The 20,512-nt window shown below is 46.7% G+C and overlaps 1 protein-coding gene and 1 non-coding gene across 2 annotated transcripts; both read left to right on the forward strand.

Moving 5' to 3' along the window:
• The first annotated feature begins 6,192 nt into the window (after positions 1–6,192).
• RPL39 (ribosomal protein L39) lies at positions 6,193–10,988 on the forward strand. The gene is made up of 3 exons (XM_040405304.1): positions 6,193–6,308; positions 8,505–8,608; positions 10,807–10,988. Exons 1-3 carry the CDS (start codon positions 6,306–6,308, stop codon positions 10,853–10,855), a joined length of 156 nt encoding a protein of 51 aa, XP_040261238.1. The 5' UTR covers positions 6,193–6,305; the 3' UTR covers positions 10,856–10,988.
• On the forward strand, positions 10,594–10,725 carry LOC120978330. The gene has a single exon (XR_005774080.1). It is a non-coding gene; the product is annotated as a small nucleolar RNA SNORA69 (small nucleolar RNA).
• Positions 10,989–20,512: the final 9,524 nt, after the last annotated feature.

Genomic DNA, 20,512 nt, shown 5'->3' on the forward strand with positions numbered 1-20,512 from the left:
TTCTGGCTGCGATTCCTAGCAATTGCGATTCTCTGCCATATGTCCTATAGGAGATTGATAAACATCTGCTCATATCCTGGTATACAACCACATTGCAGTGACGGGATGCATCCAGTATAAAAGATATGAGCACAAATCAATCTCCTAAACTTTTTTTTTTTTTTCTCTTTTCTGGGGGCTTAGATGCTAGTTTTCGGGAGATTGATTCGTGCTCATATCTTATTTACTGGATGCATACCAGGATATGAGCAGATGTTTATCAATCTCCTATAGGACATATGGCAGAGGATCGCAATTGCTAGGAATCGCAGCCAGAATTGTAGCCCAGGTGTCAATGGATTTAGCCGCTTGCGTTTAGCAGTCGTCTCTGTGACCGCACTTATCAGGGGGTGTTGACCCTTTGTAGTCTGACAATCACCGTTTGTCATTGTATATGATGTGGTCACAGTTTAAAGTGATGTAGATGGTTGATTTATACCTCATATGTTGTCCGGTTAGACTGAATTTCAGCGACACAGCTGTTCAGTAAATCAGACTTACATCTGAACTGGTTTTTCATGTGCGGATATCTCTCCATCATTTTTCACAAAGCACCATTTGTGATATCCCTCCTTACATTTTAATTATAATTCTCAATAAAGGTGATTTTATCTTTTTCTTTTTTTTCTACAACGTTTCAATATTCAGTGATTATTTATTTAAGGCCTCTTTCACACTTGCGTTGTTGGGATCCGGCATGCACTTCCGTTGCCGGAGGTGCCTGCCGGATCCGGAAAAACGCAAGTGTACTGAAAGCATTTGAAGACGGAACCGTCTTCCAAATGCTTTCAGTGTTACTATGGCACCCAGGACGCTATTAAAGTCCTGGTTGCCATAGTAGGAGCGGGGAGCGGTATACTTACAGTCCGTGCGGCTCCCGGGGCGCTCCAGAATGACGTCAGAGCGCCCCATGCGCATGGATGACGTGATCCATGCGATCACGTGATCCATGCGCTTGGGGCGCCCTGACGTCACTCTGGAGCGCCCCGGGAGCCGCACGGACGGTAAGTACACTGCTCCCCCGCTCCCCGCTACACTTACCATGGCTGTCAGGACTTTAGCGTCCCGGCAGCCATGGTAACCACTCTGAAAAAGCTAAATGTCGGCTCCGGCAATGCGCCGAAACGACGTTTAGCTTAAGGCCGGATCCGGATCAATGCCTTTCAATGGGCATTAATTCCGGATCCGGCCTTGCGGCAAGTGTTCCGGATTTTTGGCCGGAGCAAAAAGCGCAGCATGCTGCGGTATTTTCTCCGGCCAACAAACGTTCCGTACCGGAACTGAAGACATCCTGATGCATCCTGAACGGATTACTCTCCATTCAGAATGCATTAGGATAATCCTGATCAGGATTCTTCCGGCATAGAGCCCCGACGACGGAACTCTATGCCGGAAGACAATAACGCAGGTGTGAAAGAGCCCTAAGGGAGTGGAACATAAATTAATTCTCCTTATATTCAGTGAATTTAAGATTATTCACTATGCACAAAAAAAAACATGAATGTAGCATGTTAATGTACATCAGGCATAATGTGATATTAATGATAAAGGTCTTTTCTCAGACAAAAAAAGACCATGTATTATCTATAGTAAGTTGTCAAGTAGGGAACATGTCACCATGAAATTCAGTACATTCTGCAGGCCGCATGTTATAGCGCAGGAGAAGCTGATATATGGCTTTGTGGGAAAGCATTCGGCAAAACTTGTAATTTATACATTTAAAACTCTGCTCTTTCTGAGCTCAGTTGTACACTGGGGTTTAGAAAGAGCAGAGATTTAAATGTATAGATTACAAGTTTTGCTGAAACCTTTCCTACAAAGCCGTGTATCAATCTGCTCAGCACCTCCTGCTCTATAACCCGCTGCCTTCAGATTGCACTGCATTTTGCGGTGACCAGTACTCATTGAGGATCAGATTTGCATAGTGCGGAAATAGGACATTTATAAAGGTGTAAAACTCCCTGTTGTATCTCCATTTACCTATGATTTAATGTATTAGGGGAGCATATTTCTCACATGCAGCACCCGACGGAGCATTAGAGGAAAGCACGTGGTACAGTTCTTGTGTAAAGCGATTTATAAAGCATACGATTACTCATTAGTCTTTCTTTGCATGGCTCCTAGCAGCTGATGTCATGATCTTCTGGTCCCTAAAATCAAACTCCTTTCTTGGTTCCTACTAGATATACTGCTACCGTACTTTGTTTACCGAAATCAACTGGTTTAGGTCCAGAGTACTTTAGGCCTAAAGTACAATTTAGGCCAAGCTCACACTTAAGTTGTTTGATCAGTTATTGTGAGCCAAAACCAGTAGTGAATCCTACTTAGAGATGAGGGGTAATTTAAGGTATCATTTAAAGACTTCCTCTTGTTTTTCACCGGCACCTGGTTTTGGCTCGCAATCACTGATGGAATAACTGACCAAATAACGGAAGTGTGAAATCGGTCACCTCTGCCTAGCCTTGTTAAGTACCATAATACATGTATAGAACATCTGCCCCTGACACCAGATCAGTAATTTGTATGTCGATGCTTGCCCCCCATTCCCCTGCTACGTGCCCACAAACTTCCTGAAATACTGTATTTTTTGCCCTATAAGACGCACCTAGATTTTAGAGGAGGAAAATAAGAAAAAAAAATGTTTTTCAATTTCAATAGACCTCAGATCAGACCCCCCAATGTTAATCAGACCTCATCTTAGGGCCTCGATCAGACCCCCCTCCATTCAGACCCCCATGCTCTGAACAGACAAAAAAAAAAATCGACTTACCTCTACTGCTTTGGACACACCGCCGCTCCTACCATCCAGTGGTTTTCCTGCCGCACTGCTGTGACCCAGCAGCGCACAGCATGAGGTCACATAGCACCGGCACCCTCACGCTGTGCGCAGGTCACAGCACAGCGTGAGGATCCTGCAGGAAAAGACCAGGAAGAATTGAGTACAAAGCATGGCGAGCACTGCATTCACTGCTTCCCGGTCCTCCTGTACTAATGAGCGCTTCCATAATGGAAGCACACATTAGTATTCGCCCCATAAGACGCACTGACATTTCCTCCCCACCCCCCTTTGTGTCTTCCCCTTAAAGGGGTATTCCCATCACAGACAATCGAGGCATATCGCTAGGATATGCCCCCTTTGTCTGATAGGTGCAGGCCGCACCTACAATGAGAACAGATCGGGGAAATGAATGGAGGGCACACTGCGCATGCGCAGCTGCCCTCCATTCATTTCTATGGGGCTGCCGAAAATAGCCGAGCGCTGGCTCAGCTATTTCCGTCTCCCCCATAGAAATGAATGGTAGCAGGGGCCGCGTGTGCGTGGTGCGTTCCCATTTACTTCTATGGGAGCAGCGCTTGGTGGTGGATTGACCCTGAGAAAACCAGGGTCCTCCAGCCACAGCTCTCCCTGCCCGGTTCTCCTTGTAGGTGCGGGTCCCACCTCTGGGACCCGCACCTATCAGACAATGGGGGCATATCCTAGCGATATGCCCCCATTGTCTGTGATGAAAATACCCCTTTAATGCTCATTAGTTTAAAGCACTCTGTTCTAGTCTGTATGAGGGGCAAACAAATTTCAAGATGGCCATATCTCAGAAAAGTTATTGTTGGACTGTGTACCAATAAGGCCAATACCGAAACTCTGGATCATATGGATTAATGGGTTGGTTGGGAATCTCATAAGGAAATATAAGAGACCCATCCAATAACTATATAGGGCTAGTTTATGTCCACCGTGCATAATGAAATGTATTGCACACACAGCTCATCCAAGACACATCATAGTGACGACCACAATGGCCTATTACTGTGGATGACAACACTGGGATTGGAGAAAATGGAGCAGCAGGGTCCCAGGAATAGGGAAATTTAGTATGAGAAATATATGAAACATTGGCCCTGAGATCTTGATTTTGGAGTAAATTGTGGCCTTTCAGTCATTTTACTTGTAAGGCCTCCTGCACACGACCGTATGGCTTTTTCAGTGTTTTGCGGTCCGTTTTTTGCGGATTCGTTGTTCTGTTTTTCCGTATGGCATATACAGTATACAGTAATTACATAGAAAAAATTGGGATGGGCATAAAATTTTCAATAGATGGTTCCGCAAAAACAGAAAGGATACGGAAGACATACGGAATACATTCCATATGTGTTCCGTTTTTTTTGCGGATCCATTGACTTGAATGGAGCCACGGAACCTGATTTGCGGGCAATAATAGGACATGTTCTATCTTTCAACGGAACGGAAATATGGAAACGGAATGCATACGGAGTACATTCCGTTTTTTTTGCGGAACCATTGTAATGAATGGTTCTGTATACGGAACGCAAAAAACGGCCCATAAACGAAAAAAAAAAATGGTCGAGTGCAGGAAGCCTTAGACAAATTTATCAATGCTCTGTGCAAAGCTGATGTTATTTTTTTGCTCCTGAAATCCAGCTGTTTTGTGGGCTTCCGGTGGTGTACATTGGTTTTTGGCCTTATTTATCATTGGGACATTTGGATAAAGTCCCAAAAAATTGTGTCAACTGCATTTGAGTCCCGGCCTGCTGTATCTGTGGCAGGTGAAAAGAATGGAATAGTTTGCTGTATGGCACTATCATCAATTTGGCTGACCGTTACCTCTACACAAATTGACAAATGTGAAGACAAACTTCAATTTCCCCCCGGTTGATAAATCAGGGCCGTGGTGCCGAGTATAATGCCCAGGAATACACTCATTGACAAGAAAAATAACGCACCAAGGGCTCGTTCACACGAACGTGTGAAGCCCGTGCTGTGGACTGCAAATTGCGTTCCGCAATGCACGGGCACCTTCCGTTGGGCGGGCGCATGGGGATCCGTGATCCCTCCGTTCTGCAAAAAGAGCACGTTCTATCTTTTTGCGGTGCGGAGGCATGGAACGGACCTCAGAAAGCACTCCCTAGTGTTCCGTTCCGTGCTTCCGTTCCGCATCTCCAATTAAAATGAATGGGTCCGCATCCGTGATGCGGAAAGACAACGGAACGGTGCCCATGTATTGCAATACGGGAACGGGACACCAACAGTCATGTGAACGAGCCCCAAGAAAGAGTTGTTGGAATGGAATGATGATACATGTAAGTGATTACAATATTGGAGCAAAATAAGATTATTGGGGAAAAGTGTCTAATTGATACAAGGCTCTAGTCCCTGTTGGATCACCTCTAGCCTGGATACGAGATGAGATACGGTTTGGCACGGAGGTTACAGGTTCCGTATGGTATCCTGTGGCTCATTTACCCACAGATGTTACAGCTGGGCCTGTAGATCCTGCACATTGGTAGGTTGCTGAAACTGGAGTCCCATAAATGCTCGATTGGCTATAAATCTGGTGCTGAGCACGAGGGCTCATTCAGATGATCGTATCCGAATTGCGGATCCGCAAATTACTGATCCGCAAAACACGGATACCTGCCAGCCCTATGATAGAAATGCTTATTCTTGTCTGCAAAAATCGACAAGAATAGGTCATGTTCTATCTTTTTTGCGGGGCCATGGAACAGAAATACTGATGCGGATCCGCATCTTTTGTGGCCCCATTGCAGAACGGATGCGGACACTAACATACAGTCGTCTGAATGAGCCCTTAACCTGCTGAAAAATGCCAGATGGAAGCCCTGCCATGAGGGGAACACATGAGGCCGCCGGATGTCCTGCACATATCGGTGAGCTGTTAGTGTCCCTCGTATCACTACTAGGGGGGACTGACTGTCCTATGTGATGGCTCCTCAGATCACACCAGTGTAAAGGCAGAATTGAAGAGCAAACCATGAGGTCAAACCCACCTATCGGTCAATCCGAAACAGAACCTGGATTTATTGGTAAAGATAATATGGTTATGGTCCAGAGCAGTCCAAGTTGGTCGATGGTGACACCAATGCAAGAGAAGAGTTAATACCAAGGAAGACTACCACGGCATGCAAGCTTGTCTGTGCTGCTGATTCACCAACATGGTTTACTGTAAGAATCCAGGACCCCAGCGCCATGGACCTGCTGCAGTGTAGATGCTGTGAAGCTACAATGCTAAATATCAGCTTGTTTTATTCTTTCATATACATTTGAAAACCGCACCTGCTGCAATTTGTCCTCCGACCGCGAGGTGGAGCCCTCGTCTTACCACACGTTCTTGGAGAGCGACTTCCCCTCGTTCCCTCTCTACTCCTCCGCGCCGCTAACCTCTGCCCTCTGACTTCCGTCTTCCTCTTTCTCACCCGCCATTGTGGTGACAGGGTCGCTGCGGTTCACTATGGTGAGTGAATCCGATGTAATCCTCCGCAGTGGCGCGTTATATCGGCTCTGGGGCTGTGCTGTACCGCAGCGGAGACGCCGAGCAGTCGTTTCACGTGTGTATTGTGGCCGGAGTACGGGGAGGTTTCCTGAAGCGCCGGGTTCCCCCCATTCTAACCCGAGAGGACGGAGCATATTGGGCTCGGACTCCGCGTCTTCTGTGCTGGTTACCTGGGGATGCTCTGACGTGGAGCACTGCAGGGCCCAGCATGCCCCGTGTGTGACCAGGATGTATGAGCATTGTGGTGGCTGCTGATGGGCGTTGTTACTGTGGTACTGGTTAGTGGGCTGCTTGTTGTACTGGTTGGGTCCAGCCTTCAGTGAGTAATGGCTAACCTCCGGCTGTGGTACGACTCCCAAGATGCACACTTGCTTGGCTGTTCTCAGAACTCCATAGAAATGAATGCAGCATGCTGGGAGTCGTAGTTCCACCACAGGCTGGCGTGCCGGAGGTTAGCCATCACTAGCTGATTGCTGGGGCCCCCACCGGTCATCTATCTGTAAAAGTCTGTTGCCAAAAGCCCCATAATCCTTGTAGTGGAGGGAGCTTGTTACTACGACGCTGACGCTCCCTCCACCACAAGGTTGACAACGCTGTGTAGGTCCGGTGTTATATCAGAAAACCGTATCCCACGTGACTTCTGGAGAAGGGGGGTGTGCGCCTCAGGGCAAGCGCACTATCGGCCAGGGATCGCTCGCGCAGCGAACCACCATCTAAACTCCCTACCACTCAGTGCGCACTTACGGACACTCTGCGTGTGCACTCAGAGTTAAGGAGATCTGATGGTTTATCTTCTGAAATCTCCTTACCTTCACACTGCACACGTGCGGACACAGCCCTCAGGGGTAAGGAGATCTCATGGTTGTAGGAAGTTCGGATGGTGGTTCGCTGTGCGAGCGATCCCTGGCCGCGGTAGTGTGCTTGTGTTGAGGCGCACACCCCCTTCTCCAGGTGATCGCTTCAGCAGAAGTCACGTGGGGTACGGTATTTTAATGTGGTAGGGTTTTTTGATAGAACACCGGCGATGGAGCTGCACAGAACAGCGAATAGGTGGGGTTGTGCGATGTTGTCCCCTCCCTGCGAATCAGCTAGTGATGGCCTAGCATGATCGGTTGGAGAACCCCTTTAAGTAGATAAAGGGTCTGTCTACTTGCATGCCACGCAAAAAAAAAAACTGTCCACCTCTTGCCTTCCACGGGAGGCAGCACTGCGGTAAACGTGGCTGGCGGTTTAGAGCCGTGACCGTGCCACGAAAGGTTGTGTTCGGGTGGATACCACTAGAAGCCTTGGCGGATGTTCATTTGCTCCATTCAGTGGGTCTATGACATTCAAAGTGAAAAAAACCCGACAGACAGCAGGTAGACCCCCCCCCCCCCCCCCCAAACTGGTAACACCCAGTTGGCAATCCATTCATAAAACCATAACAGGTATAATAAAGGAACAGAACAGCATCGAGTCATAAGAATAAGTGCTCCCAAGTTATTACATGGGGATGCAAGTAAGACGTCTCAGGAGAGGAGACATAGCCTCGAATAGGGCTGTGCCCTGAGTCTCTGATAAAAAGCCCATCAGCGGGGTGTAAAGGCAGAGATGATGGGTATTGCTGTATTGTCGCATGAAAACAGGGGTGACCATATTTATTTGGGGGGGGAAGGTGCTCAAGTCAGAATGTAGAGCCAGGTTATACTAGCAGTACCTGTATTACATGGATGGTATGACCCCAATCTGATGCTACCTTGTAGTTGTTGCAGGGGAATCTGCTGTCGGATCTACGTGTCTATTTTGTCCCATGTGACTGGTCCCCGCTATCTGCTGTCAGGTCTCTCCTGTAATGAGAAGTAGGTCTAGTCATCCCACCAGAGGACTAATGCTGGGTGGGTAGAGAAAAATACCTCATGTGAAAGTCTGGCTTTTTTGCCAGGTTTGTAAGCTTTGCCGTGCTTTCTTACAGTATGGTCATATAATGCAGCACCCTGTATTGTCTCGTTGGGCGCATCCCTGCCTTCTTTAGAGAGATCCTTGTTTGGAAGGTGACTATCCTATACGAAGGAATGCGAGGGCCTATGTAGAGCTCCAGGACCATGGAGCAGATAGCTGCGGTGATGTAGAGGTATGATGATGGCTCTAATGTTCTGTATGCTTTTCTTTTCCCATCAGTCGTCCCACAAGACCTTCAGAATTAAGAGGTTTCTTGCCAAGAAGCAGAAACAGAACAGACCAATCCCACAGTGGATCAGAATGAAGACTGGTAATAAGATCAGGTATGTAAAAATGTGCAGACCCAGTCTTCATGGGAAGGGTGGGGGCTTGTATATATTCATTTTCATGTACATGCTCATCTGCACATTAAGCAGGAAGACATGCTGGGCTCTCTAGGAGGTAGTGGACAGAGTTCAGCGCTAGAACATGCATGTAACATGATTGCAAGACGTGTTCTTGGACGCATTTGGTAATCGTGTTTGTTTTTCCCCTCAAGGAACCCTTAACAGGCCATGTCTTGACCTCTAGACTAAAAAAAAGTGTTATCATTGGATTTATTCCAGTTTTCTGGAGTACAGAGATCTCCAACTTTTGTACTAGTGGAGCTCTGCCAAAATTGTCCAAATGTTCCTTATTTTGTGCCACTCTTGTCTTTGCTGAAATGGGCGGGATCTTCTCACGACCCAACAAATGTACTTTAAATAATGCCAGAAAATGGCGTCAATTATAGATAAAAGGGCGTCTGTCAGCAGATTTGTACCTATGACACTGGCTGACCTGTTACATGTGCGCTTGGCAGCTGAAGACATCTGTGTTGGTCCCATGTTCATATGTGCCCGCATTGCTGAGAAAAAAATTGTTTTAATATTTGGAAATTAGCCTCTAGGAGCAACGGGGGTGTTGCCATTACACCTAGAGACTCGGCGCTCTCCAGGCCAGGTGTAATCATGTTTTCACTGTGGTCCTGTCAGAGTGGAGAGGACGCGGCAGTTGCAGTCAGAGCAGAGCCTCTAAGCGTAATGTCAACGCCCACATTGGTTCTAGAGGCTCATTTGCATATATTACAACATTTTTCTCATCACAAGTAAGGGCTCTTTCACACTTGCGTTGTTGTCTTCCGGCATAGAGTTCCGTCGTCGGGGCTCTATGCCGGAAGAATCCTGATCAGGATTATCCTAATGCATTCTGAATGGAGAGAAATCCGTTCAGGATGCATCAGGATGTCTTCAGTTCCGGAACGGAACGTTTTTTGGCCGGAGAAAATACCGCAGCATGCTGCGCTTTTTGCTCCGGCCAAAAATCCGGAACACTTGCCGCAAGGCCGGATCCGGAATTAATGCCCATTGAAAGGCATTGATCCGGATCCGGCCTTAAGCTAAACGTCGTTTCGGCGCATTGCCGCATCCGACATTTAGCTTTTTCAGAGTGGTTACCATGGCTGCCGGGACGCTAAAGTCCTGGCAGCCATGGTAAAGTGTAGTGGGGAGCGGGGGAGCAGTGTACTTACCGTCCGTGCGGCTCCCCGGGCGCTCCAGAGTGACGTCAGGGCGCCCCAAGCGCATGGATCATGTGATCACATGGATCACGTCATCCATGCGCATGGGGCACTCTGACGTCATTCTGGAGCGCCCCGGGAGCCGCACGGACTGTAAGTATACTGCTCCCCCGCTCCCCGCTCCTACTATGGCAACCAGGGCTTTAATAGCGTCCTGGGTGCCATAGTAACACTGAAAGCATTTGGAAGACGGTTCCGTCTTCAAATGCTTTCAGTACACTTGCGTTTTTCCGGATCCGGCGTGTAATTCCGGCAAGTGGAGTACACGCCGGATCCGGACAACGCAAGTGTGAAAGAGGCCTTACTGAAAATCCTGTTTTTTTTTGTTTCCTCAACAAACAAACAAAAAAGCATGTATTACATGTGGAAAAGCCAGCAGATCTCACTCTCTCCATTGGAGAGAAGTCCGCTGTATAAACTGACATGCTGCTGATTTCAAGTCCACAGTACTTCAGCATTTGTTTTTTACGCAGCATGTGGATGAAAATTCAGAAATTCTCATCCAGTTTGCTGGTACTGCGCTAATCTCATGTGTGACTCCAACCCAGAATAAAAAAGGAGGGAATTCTATAATATTGGAAAGCTACAGGATTCTGTAAAGTCAGCCAGTACAGGCACTAAATGGTTAAATGCCACAGCTTTCCATGGTGAATGTTTTTAAATGTATGTACATTTTAGTGTTGGGGTCTTTTGTAGATTGTGGAGGATTCCAATGCAGGTTGCAATTACAGTGCTTCATTGTGGTGGGAGTGCTGTCATTATCCTGCAGAAATAAAAGATGTCGGCTCATTGGATGGTTTTCCTTCATCCGAGGAGAATCCTTCAGTGCTGACAGCTACAGGTTACTGCTGTATATTTACTATTGGAGCTGGGGTCATTCAGATATTAGGTTGTGTGGTAGTAATCTATGTATTGTAATCACAGGTACAACTCCAAGAGGAGACACTGGAGAAGGACCAAGCTCGGCCTGTAAAGAAGCTGCAGATGGCAGACCAGCCAGCTCTCTGTGGGGGTTCCTTGTGAAGACCTGATCAATATCTTATTATACAGTTATAATTTTGTTGTATCTGCTATTTGCATTGGAAGTAAATGACAACGTACCATCAGTATTTGTCTGTTAATTCTGTTCAAGACCAAGACTGGCAGTAAACTCACGTGCTCAGACCGGAAACTTATTTGGTGAAATTGAATATTTCCATTTCACCACCATGACTGGCAGGGTCACGATCCCCGTTAAAGGGGTTGTCCGGGTTGAACTACCCTTATTTTCACCCAGGCAGCCCCCCTGAGGCTAGCATCGGTGCATGAGATGGGCAGTGCAAGGTCTTTTTTATTTTCAATAACACAATGCCGGGCGGAAACTTCCGCCCGGCAGTGTGTTCGGTGACGGCACCGGCCTTCCTGACAGCCCCATGGAGAGCCCGGTGAGTCATCAGATCTCTGAAAAATGCCTTTGCCATGCGCCAAATTTGGCACAGGGCAAAGGAGAGCATTGGAGCATGAACTTTTCCGATGCTCAACTCAGGGAAGCTGCCGGGGTGAAAATGGAGGTAAATCCGGGTTCAGCTCTGAACCCAGATAACCCCTTTAATCAGTAGCCTACCCTGATGCTGACGCGCCCTCCTGTCTCCTAGTGAAATCAGCTGGCTTAGACGCAGGAACAGCACGTGTCGCGTGCGTCTGACGTCACTTCAGGTTCAGCAACGCGCGTGTGCGTACCCGGAAGTGCTTGTGCGACGGGGGCCGAAGCATTTAAAAGTCAGAGCGGGCCACGGATTTGACTGAGGCCTAGTGTGCTGGAGGATGTCAGACCCAGAGATTCAGCTGCCTAGAGAGCTGGATGCTCCAACGCAGCAAACTGAGCTCCCCCATTCGGGGATACATTGGCAGCAGGCTCAGTAGTAGTATGTTGGGGACCATACTTTTGTACATAAGGCTACAACTTAATTAGTTATTACTTAAAGAGGACCTTTCACTTGTAAAAACAATGTGAACTAAGTATGCTGACATATAGAGCGGCGCCCGGGGATCTCACTGCACTTACTATTATCCCCGGGCGCCGCTCCGTTCTCCCGTTATGCCCTCCGGTACCTTTGCTCTTTAAGTTATAGTAGGCGGTGTCTTCCCTTGTCCTGTGAGCGTCTCCTTCTCCTAGGCTGCAGCACTGGCCAATCGCAGCGCACAGCTCACAGCCTGGGAGAAAAAAACCTCCCAGGCTGTGAGCTGTGCGCTGCGATTGACCAGCGCTGCAGCCTAGGAGAAGGAGACGCCCACAGGACAAGGCCAGACACCGCCTACTATAACTTAGTGCGAGAACATACCGGAGGGCATAACGGGAGAACGGAGCGGCGCCTGGGGATAATAGTAAGTGCAGTGAGATCCCCGGGCGCCGCTCTATATGTCAGCATACTTAGTTCACATTGTTTTTACAAGTGAAAGGTCCTCTTTAAGGGAACAGGATGGGTCTTCCTCTCCCTCAGATATTATTTCTATGTATGGTACCTCCTATATAATCTCCTTTACTAAGTCCTTATGTCCTTAGGGGCATATATGTATACAAAGAATCCTGCACTGATGGAGCTGCTCTCTTACCATAGGTCTCTAGGCTTTGAAGAAGCCGAGGAGGAGTACGAAATACGTTCAATGCTATGTTAAGCTTCCTGATCAATACTCTAAAGAGTGTGTTACCAAAATTGTAAGAGATGAATGCAGGAATTCAAATCTATGATCCACGAGGAAGTTAAATCTTCACTGGCATCATTCCACGAGGAGTCTAGGCCTGCAACTGCCCAAACGCCAAAGATTGACGAGAAATTCCTCCTCGGACTCCGATGGTCTGGAAGATGAAGCTTCCTTGTCAAAAAGATGGGATGACTAAAATCCCTGATCAGAAGGGAAAGGTAGTGGAAGAATTGAGGGGAAAAAAAATTGTTTTTCCACTGAGGAAATGAACGACCTTTTAAAAGCGGTCAGGGATACTATGGGGATAGATGTCCAAAAACCCCGTTCTGTACAGGAGGAGATGTTCCGAGACCTAAAGACCAAACTCTCTAGAGTCTTTCTCATAAATGAGAACATCAAGGAGATGATTACGGATGAATTGGTGGATCCAGAAATGTGATTGGGAATTAAAAAATAGGTCCTACTGAGACTAAAGTTTTTGACGACATACCTAGGCTATTTTCACACTGGCGTTTTGCTTTCCGTCTGTGAGATCCGTTCAGGGCTCTCACAAGCGGTCCAAAACGGATCAGTTTTGCCCTTAATGCATTCTGAAAGGATAAGGATCCGCTCAGAATGCATCAGTTTGGATCGGTTACGCCTCCATTCCGCTTTGGAGGCAGACACCAAAATGCTGCTTGCAGCTTTTTGGTGTCCGTCTGACGAAACTGACCCAAACGGATCCATCCTGAGTCCTGACACACTGTAAGTCAATGGGGACAGATCCGTTTTCAATGACACAATATAGCACAATAGAAAACTGATCCGTCCCCCATTGACTTTCAATGGTGGTCAAGATGGATCTGTTTTGGCTATGTTAAAGGTAATACAAACGGATCCGTTCTGAACGGATGCATACGGTTGTATTATCTGAATGGATGCGTTTGTGCAGATCCATGACGGATCTGCACCAAACGCGAGTGTGAAAGTAGCCTTAGATCGATGTACAGGTAGCGAAAGTAAATAAAAAGACCTCGCTACCCTTTGAAGCCTCCACTCAGTTAAAAGACCCCATGGAGAGAGAGGCTGATGGCCTTCTACGAAATTCCTGGGAGATGGCCATGTATAGTCTTTAACCACTTCAGCCCCCAGTGCTTAAACACCCTGGAAGACCAGGCCACTTTTTACACTTCTGACCTACACTACTTTCACCGTTTATTGCTCGGTCATGCAACTTACCACCCAAATGAATTTTGCCTCCTTTTCTTCTCACTAATAGAGCTTTCATTTGGTGGTATTTCATTGCTGCTGACATTTTTACTTTTTTTGTTATTAATCGAAATTTAACGATTTTTTTGCAAAAAAATGACATTTTTCACTTTCAGTTGTAAAATTTTGCAAAAAAAACGAGATCCATATAGAAATTTTGCTCTAAATTTATAGTTCTACATGTCTTTGATAAAAAAAAAAATGTTTGGGTAAAAAAAAAAATGGTTTGGGTAAAAGTTATAGCGTTTACAAACTATGGTACAAAAATGTGAATTTCCGCTTTTTGAAGCAGCTCTGACTTTCTGAGCACCTGTCATGTTTCCTGAGGTTCTACAATGGCCAGACAGTACAAACACCCCACAAATGACCCCATTTCGGAAAGTACACACCCTAAGGTATTCGCTGATGGGCATAGTGAGTTCATAGAACTTTTTATTTTTTGTCACAAGTTAGCGGAAAATGATGATTTTTTTTTTTTTTTTTCTTACAAAGTCTCATATTCCACTAACTTGTGACAAAAAATAAAAACTTCTATGAACTCACTATGCCCATCACGAAATACCTTGGGGTCTCTTCTTTCCAAAATGGGGTCACTTGTGGGGTAGTTATACTGCCCTGGCATTCTAGGGGCCCAAATGTGTGGTAAGGAGTTTGAAATCAAATTCAGTAAAAAATGACCTATGAAATCCAAAAGGTGCTCTTTGGAATGTGGGCCCCTTTGCCCACCTAGGCTGCAAAAAAGTGTCACACATCTGGTATCCCCGTGCTCAGGAGAAGTTGAGGAATGTGTTTTGGGGTGTCTTTTTACATATACCCATGCTGGGTGAGATAAATATCTTGGTCAAATGCCAACTTTGTATAAAAAAATGGGAAAAGTTGTCTTTTGCCAAGATATTTCTCTCACCCAGCATGGGTATATGTAAAATGACACCCCAAAACACATTCCCCACCTTCTCCTGAGTACGGAGATACCAGATGTGTGACACTTTTTTGCAGCCTAGGTGGGCAAAGGGGCCCACATTCCAAAGAGCACCTTTCGGATTTGACAGGTCATTTTTTTCAGAATTTGATTTCAAACTCCTTACCACACATTTGGGCCCCTAGAATGCCAGGGCAGTATAACTACCCCACAAGTGACCCCATTTTGGAAAGAGGCCCCAAGGTATTCGCTGATGGGCATAGTGAGTTCATGGAAATTTTTATTTTTTGTCACAAGTTAGTGGAATATGAGACTTTGTATGAAAAAAAAAAAAAAAAAAAAATCATCATTTTGCACTAACTTGTGACAAAAAATAAAAAATTCTAGGAACTTGCCATGCCCCTCACGGAATACCTTGGGGTGTCTTCTTTCCAAAATGGGGTCACTTGTGGGGTAGTTATACTGCCCTGGCATTTTCCAGGGGCCCTAATGTCTGGTAAGTAGGTAAATGACCTGTGAAATCCGAAAGGTGCTCTTTGGAATGTGGGCCCCTTTGCCCACCTAGGCTGCAAAAAAGTGTCACACATCTGGTATCTCCGTACTCAGGAGAAGGTGGGGAATGTGTTTTGGGGTGTCATTTTACATATACCCATGCTGGGTGAGAGAAATATCTTGGCAAAAGACAACTTTTCCCATTTTTTTTATACAAAGTTGGCATTTGACCAAGATATTTATCTCACCCAGCATGGGTATATGTAAAATGACACCCCAAAACATATTCCCCAACTTCTGCTGAATACGGAGATACCACATGTGTGACACTTTTTTGCAGCCTAGGTGGGCAAAGGTGCCCAAATTCCTTTTAGGAGGGCATTTTTAGACATTTGGATACCAGACTTCTTCTCACGCTTTGGGGCCCCTAAAATGCCAGGGCAGTATAAATACCCCACATGTGACCCCATTTTGGAAAGAAGACACCCCAAGGTATTCAATGAGGGGCATGGCGAGTTCATTGAAAAAAAAAATTTGGGCACAAGTTAGCGGAAATAGATTTTTTTGATTTTGTTCTCACAAAGTCTCCCTTTCCGCTAACTTGGGACAAAAATTTCAATCTTTCATGGACTCAATATGCCCCTCAGCGAATACCTTGGGGTGTCTTCTTTCCAAAATGGTGTTATTTGTGGGGTGTTTGTACTGCCCTGGCATTTGAGGGTCTCCGCAATCATTACATGTATGCCCAGCATTAGGAGTTTCTGCTATTCTCCTTATATTGAGCATACGGGTAATGAGATTTTTTTTTTCCGTTCAGCCTCTGGGCTGAAAGAAAAAAATGAACGGCACAGATTTCTTCATTCGCATCGATCAATGTGGATGAAAAAATCTCTGCCAAAAAAAGAAAAAGGAGGGGAAAGGCGTCTGCCAGGACATAGGAGCTCCGCCCAACATCCATACCCACTTCAGCTCGTATGCCCTGGCAAACCAGATTTCTCCATTCACATCAATCGATGTGGATGAATAAATCATTGCCGGGATATTTTTTTTTATATATACAAAGTGTTTGCCAAAGTATATGAACACCGCCACCTCCTCAGCTCATATGCCTCGGCAAACATATCTTTTACTGCAGAGGAGAAATCTCGTCTTGCAGCGCCGCATACACCGACTTGCGTGTAATCTGACAGCAGCGCAATGCTTCTGTCCGAATGCACATCAGTGCTGCAGCTAGTCGATCGGCTGGTCCACCTGAAAGGTAAAAAAAACAAAAAAGAAAAAACCAGGCCGCAAAGCAATAACTTTATTAACTGTTGAACAGAACATAGAAACTTTTTTTAAACTTTTTTAACTGAACATTTAACTTTTTTACTTACCGGTATTTTTTTTTTTGTTTAGTTTTTTTTACCTTTTATAGAACAAACCTCTCCTTCCCCATGGGACAATGTGCAAAGCGCAAATCGCCCAAAGATGTGGCGAAGTACGTTATGCACTTTATCCCAGGTGAAAGGAGAGGTTTGCAGCAGCTGTGAGTGAATGGGCCCTAATAGCCCTGTGTGCCTGTCCTGGTGAGATGTGATCCCTATGCTAGGTGTACCTGTGTGTGGTACTTCCGGAAACACTCTCCATAGCATAGGGCAGGGTGGTCAGCACAGTCAGGACAGAAATAGCGGGTGTCACGCCTTATTCCACTCCTGCTACAGACACGACATCTTTTTCGGGGTGACGGTTGGGTTGAGGTACCAGGAACGACACTGGGGAAATGTCGCTCGTGTAGACGGCTAACTACACTGGTGGATGGGGCCACGGAACCTCCTGGGTAAAGGAGGTTCTCGATGATCTCTTCCTGGAATTTGAGGAAGGATCCTGTTCTCCCAGCCTTACTGTAGAGAACAAAACTATTGTAGAGCGCCAATTGAATTAAATATACAGACACCTTCTTATACCAGCGTCTGGTTCTGCGGGAAACTAAATACGGAGACAACATCTGGTCATTGAAGTCCACCCCTCCCATGAGCGCATTATAGTCGTGGACACAGAGGGGCTTTTCAATGACACGGGTTGCTCGCTCAATTTGGATTGTCGTGTCTGCGTGAATGGAGGAGAGCATGTAAACGTCACGCTTGTCTCCATTTCACCGCGAGCAGTTCTTCGTTACACAAGGCAGCCCTCTGCCCCCTTGCAAGACGGGTGGTTACAACCCGTTGGGGGAAGCCCACGCGACTAGTTCGCGCGGTGCCACAGGCGCAAATCCGTTCTAGAAACAAATGCCTAAAGAGGGCCACACTTGTGTAGAAATTGTCCACATAAAGATGGTACCCCTTGCCGATTAAGGGTGACACCAAGTCCCAGACTGTCTTCCCACTGCTCCCCAGGTAGTCAGGGCAACCGACCGGCTCCAGGGTCTGATCTTTTCCCTCATAGATCCGAAATTTGTGGGTATAGCCTGTGGCCCTTTCACAGAGCTTATACAATTTGACCCCATACCGGGCACGCTTGCTTGGGATGTATTGTTTGAAGCCAAGGCGCCCGGTAAAATGTATTAGGGACTCGTCTACGCAGATGTTTTGCTCAGGGGTATACAAATCTGCAAATTTCAGGTTGAAATGGTCTATGAGGGGCCGAATTTTGTGGAGCCGGTCAAAAGCAGGGTGGCCTCTGGGACGGGAGGTGGTATTGTCGCTAAAATGCAGAAAACGTAGGATGGTCTCAAGTCGTGTCCTGGACATAGCAGCAGAGAACATGGGCATGTGATGAATTGGGTGCGTTGACCAATATGACCGCAATTCATGCTTTTTTGTCAGGCCCATGTTGAGGAGAAGGCCCAAAAAAAATTTAAGTTCGGAAACTTGGACTGGTTTCCACCGGAAAGGCTGGGCATAATAGCTTCCCGGGTTAGCGGTTATAAATTGTGTGGCATACTGGTTGGTCTCTGCCACGACTAAGTCCAAGAGCTCCGCAGTCAAGAACAGCTCAAAAAATCCCAGGGCCGAACCGATTTGAGCCGTCTCAACCCGAACTCCAGACTGGGCGGTGAAAGGGGGAACTACTGGTGCGGCTGAAGTTGGTGACTGCCAATCAGGATTTGCCAGCACCTCAGGGACTCTAGGGGCTCTACGGGCCCGTCTTTGCGGTGGCTGCGACGGGGTAACTATTGCACGTGCCACCGTACCAGCTTCAACTGCCCTTCTGGTGCTCGCTACTTCACCAGGTTGTACGGCAGTGCTGGTACTAGGTCCAGGAAGGGCTGCGCTGCTGGTGTATGCCTCACCACGTGATCCGGCAGCGACAGCCCCACTCTGCTGCTCTTGAAGCGGATCCTGCGTAACCTGTGGTCTAGCGACATGGGGCCGGGTACGCCTGGTGCTGCCAGGGACCTCCACCTCCTCGTCCGAACTTTGGGTCAGAGAGCCACTGCTTTCCACAGGTTCATATTCTGACCCGCTAGATTCGTCAGATGAGGGTTCCCACTCCTCATCCGACTGGGTCAGAATCCTGTAGGCCTCTTCAGAAGAATACCCCCTGTTTGACATTTTGGACTACTAAATTTAGGGGTATTCCCTGAGACTACCCAAGAAAAAAAGCAAACCTGTCTTACAAAGGGGAGGCTAGCGAAGTACCGGAGGCTGCTGCGGTTGATAAAAAATATCAAAACTGATTTTTTTATCGCCGCAGTGCGTGTAAAATGAATGTGCAGTGATCAAAAAATATATATTTTTTGTCACTGCGGTGGGGCGGGCGTGGGTGAACGCACGTGTGGGCGACCGATCAGGCCTGATCGGGCAAACACTGCGTTTTGGGTGGAGGGCGAGCTAAGGTGACACTAATACTATTATAGATCTGACCGTGATCAGTTTTGATCACTTACAGATACTATAAAAGTACAAATGCTGATTAGCGATACGCTAAACAGCGAATAAAAGTGACTGCGGTGCGGTGGGGTGGGCGCTAACTGACGCTAACTACCTAACCAAGGGGCCTAAACTATCCCTAAAACCTAACAGCCAATACCAGTGGAAAAAAAAAAGTGACAGTTTACACTGATCACTTTTTTTCCTTTCACTAGTGATTGACAGGGGCGATCAAAGGGGTGATCAAAGGGTTAATTGGGGTGCAGGTGGGTGATCTGGGGCTAAGGTGTAGTGTTGGTGCTACTCACAGTTCAGTCTGCTCCTGTGCTGGATCCAACCGACGAAAAGGACCAGCACAGGAGCAGAGAAGCCATATAACAGATCATATTTACTAATATGATCTGTTATATGGCTTGTGATTGGATTTTTTGAAAATCGCCAGCCTGCCAGCCAATGATCGTTGCTGGCAGGCTGGTGACGAAATACTTCTTTTAATTTTGCCGGCCCGCGATGCGCATGCGCGGGCCGGCTTTGAGCGAAATCTTGCGTCTCGCGAGATGACGCGTATATGCGTGACTCTGCGCAGCGCTGCCACCTCCGGAACGCAATCCTGCGTTAGGTGGTCCGGAGGTGGTTAAACCAAGTCTTTAAACCACAACATCAGTGGCCAGGTCGATATACCTTTGGTTGAGCTAGAGAACCATTTGAGTAATAAAACTCGTAGGGACGATATAATACAGGGTGGGCCATTTATATGGATACCCCTTAATAAAATGGGAATGGTTGGTGATATTAACTTCCTGTTTGTGGCACATTAGTATATGTGAGGGGGGAAACTTTTCAAGATGGGTGGTGACCATGGTGGCCATTTTGAAGTCGGCCATTTTGAATCCAACTTTTGTTTTTTCAATAGAAAGAGGGTCATGTGACACATCAAACTTATTGGGAATTTCACAAGAAAAACAATGGTGTGCTTGGTTTGAACATAACTTTATTCTTTCATGAGTTATTTACAAGTTTCTGACCACTTATAAAATGTGTTCAATGTGCTGCCCATTGTGTTGGATTGTCAATGCAAACCTCTTCTCCCACTCTTCACACACTGATAGCAACACCGCAGGAGAAATGCTAGCACAGGCTTCCAGTATCCGTAGTTTCAGGTGCTGCACATCTCGTATCTTCACAGCATAGACGATTGCCTTCAGATGATACGAGATGTGCAGCACCTGAAACTACGGATACTGGAAGCCTGTGCTAGCATTTCTCCTGCAGTGTTGCTATCAGTGTGTGAAGAGTGGGAGAAGAGGGTTGCATTGACAATCCAACACAATGGGCAGCACATTGAACACATTTTGTAAGTGGTCAGAAACTTGTAAATAACTTATGAAAGAATAAAGTTACGTTAAAACCAAGCACACCATTGTTTTTCTTGTGAAAT

Source organism: Bufo bufo, chromosome 8 (genome assembly GCF_905171765.1).
Source record: "Bufo bufo chromosome 8, aBufBuf1.1, whole genome shotgun sequence".
Lineage (NCBI taxonomy): Eukaryota > Metazoa > Chordata > Amphibia > Anura > Bufonidae > Bufo > Bufo bufo.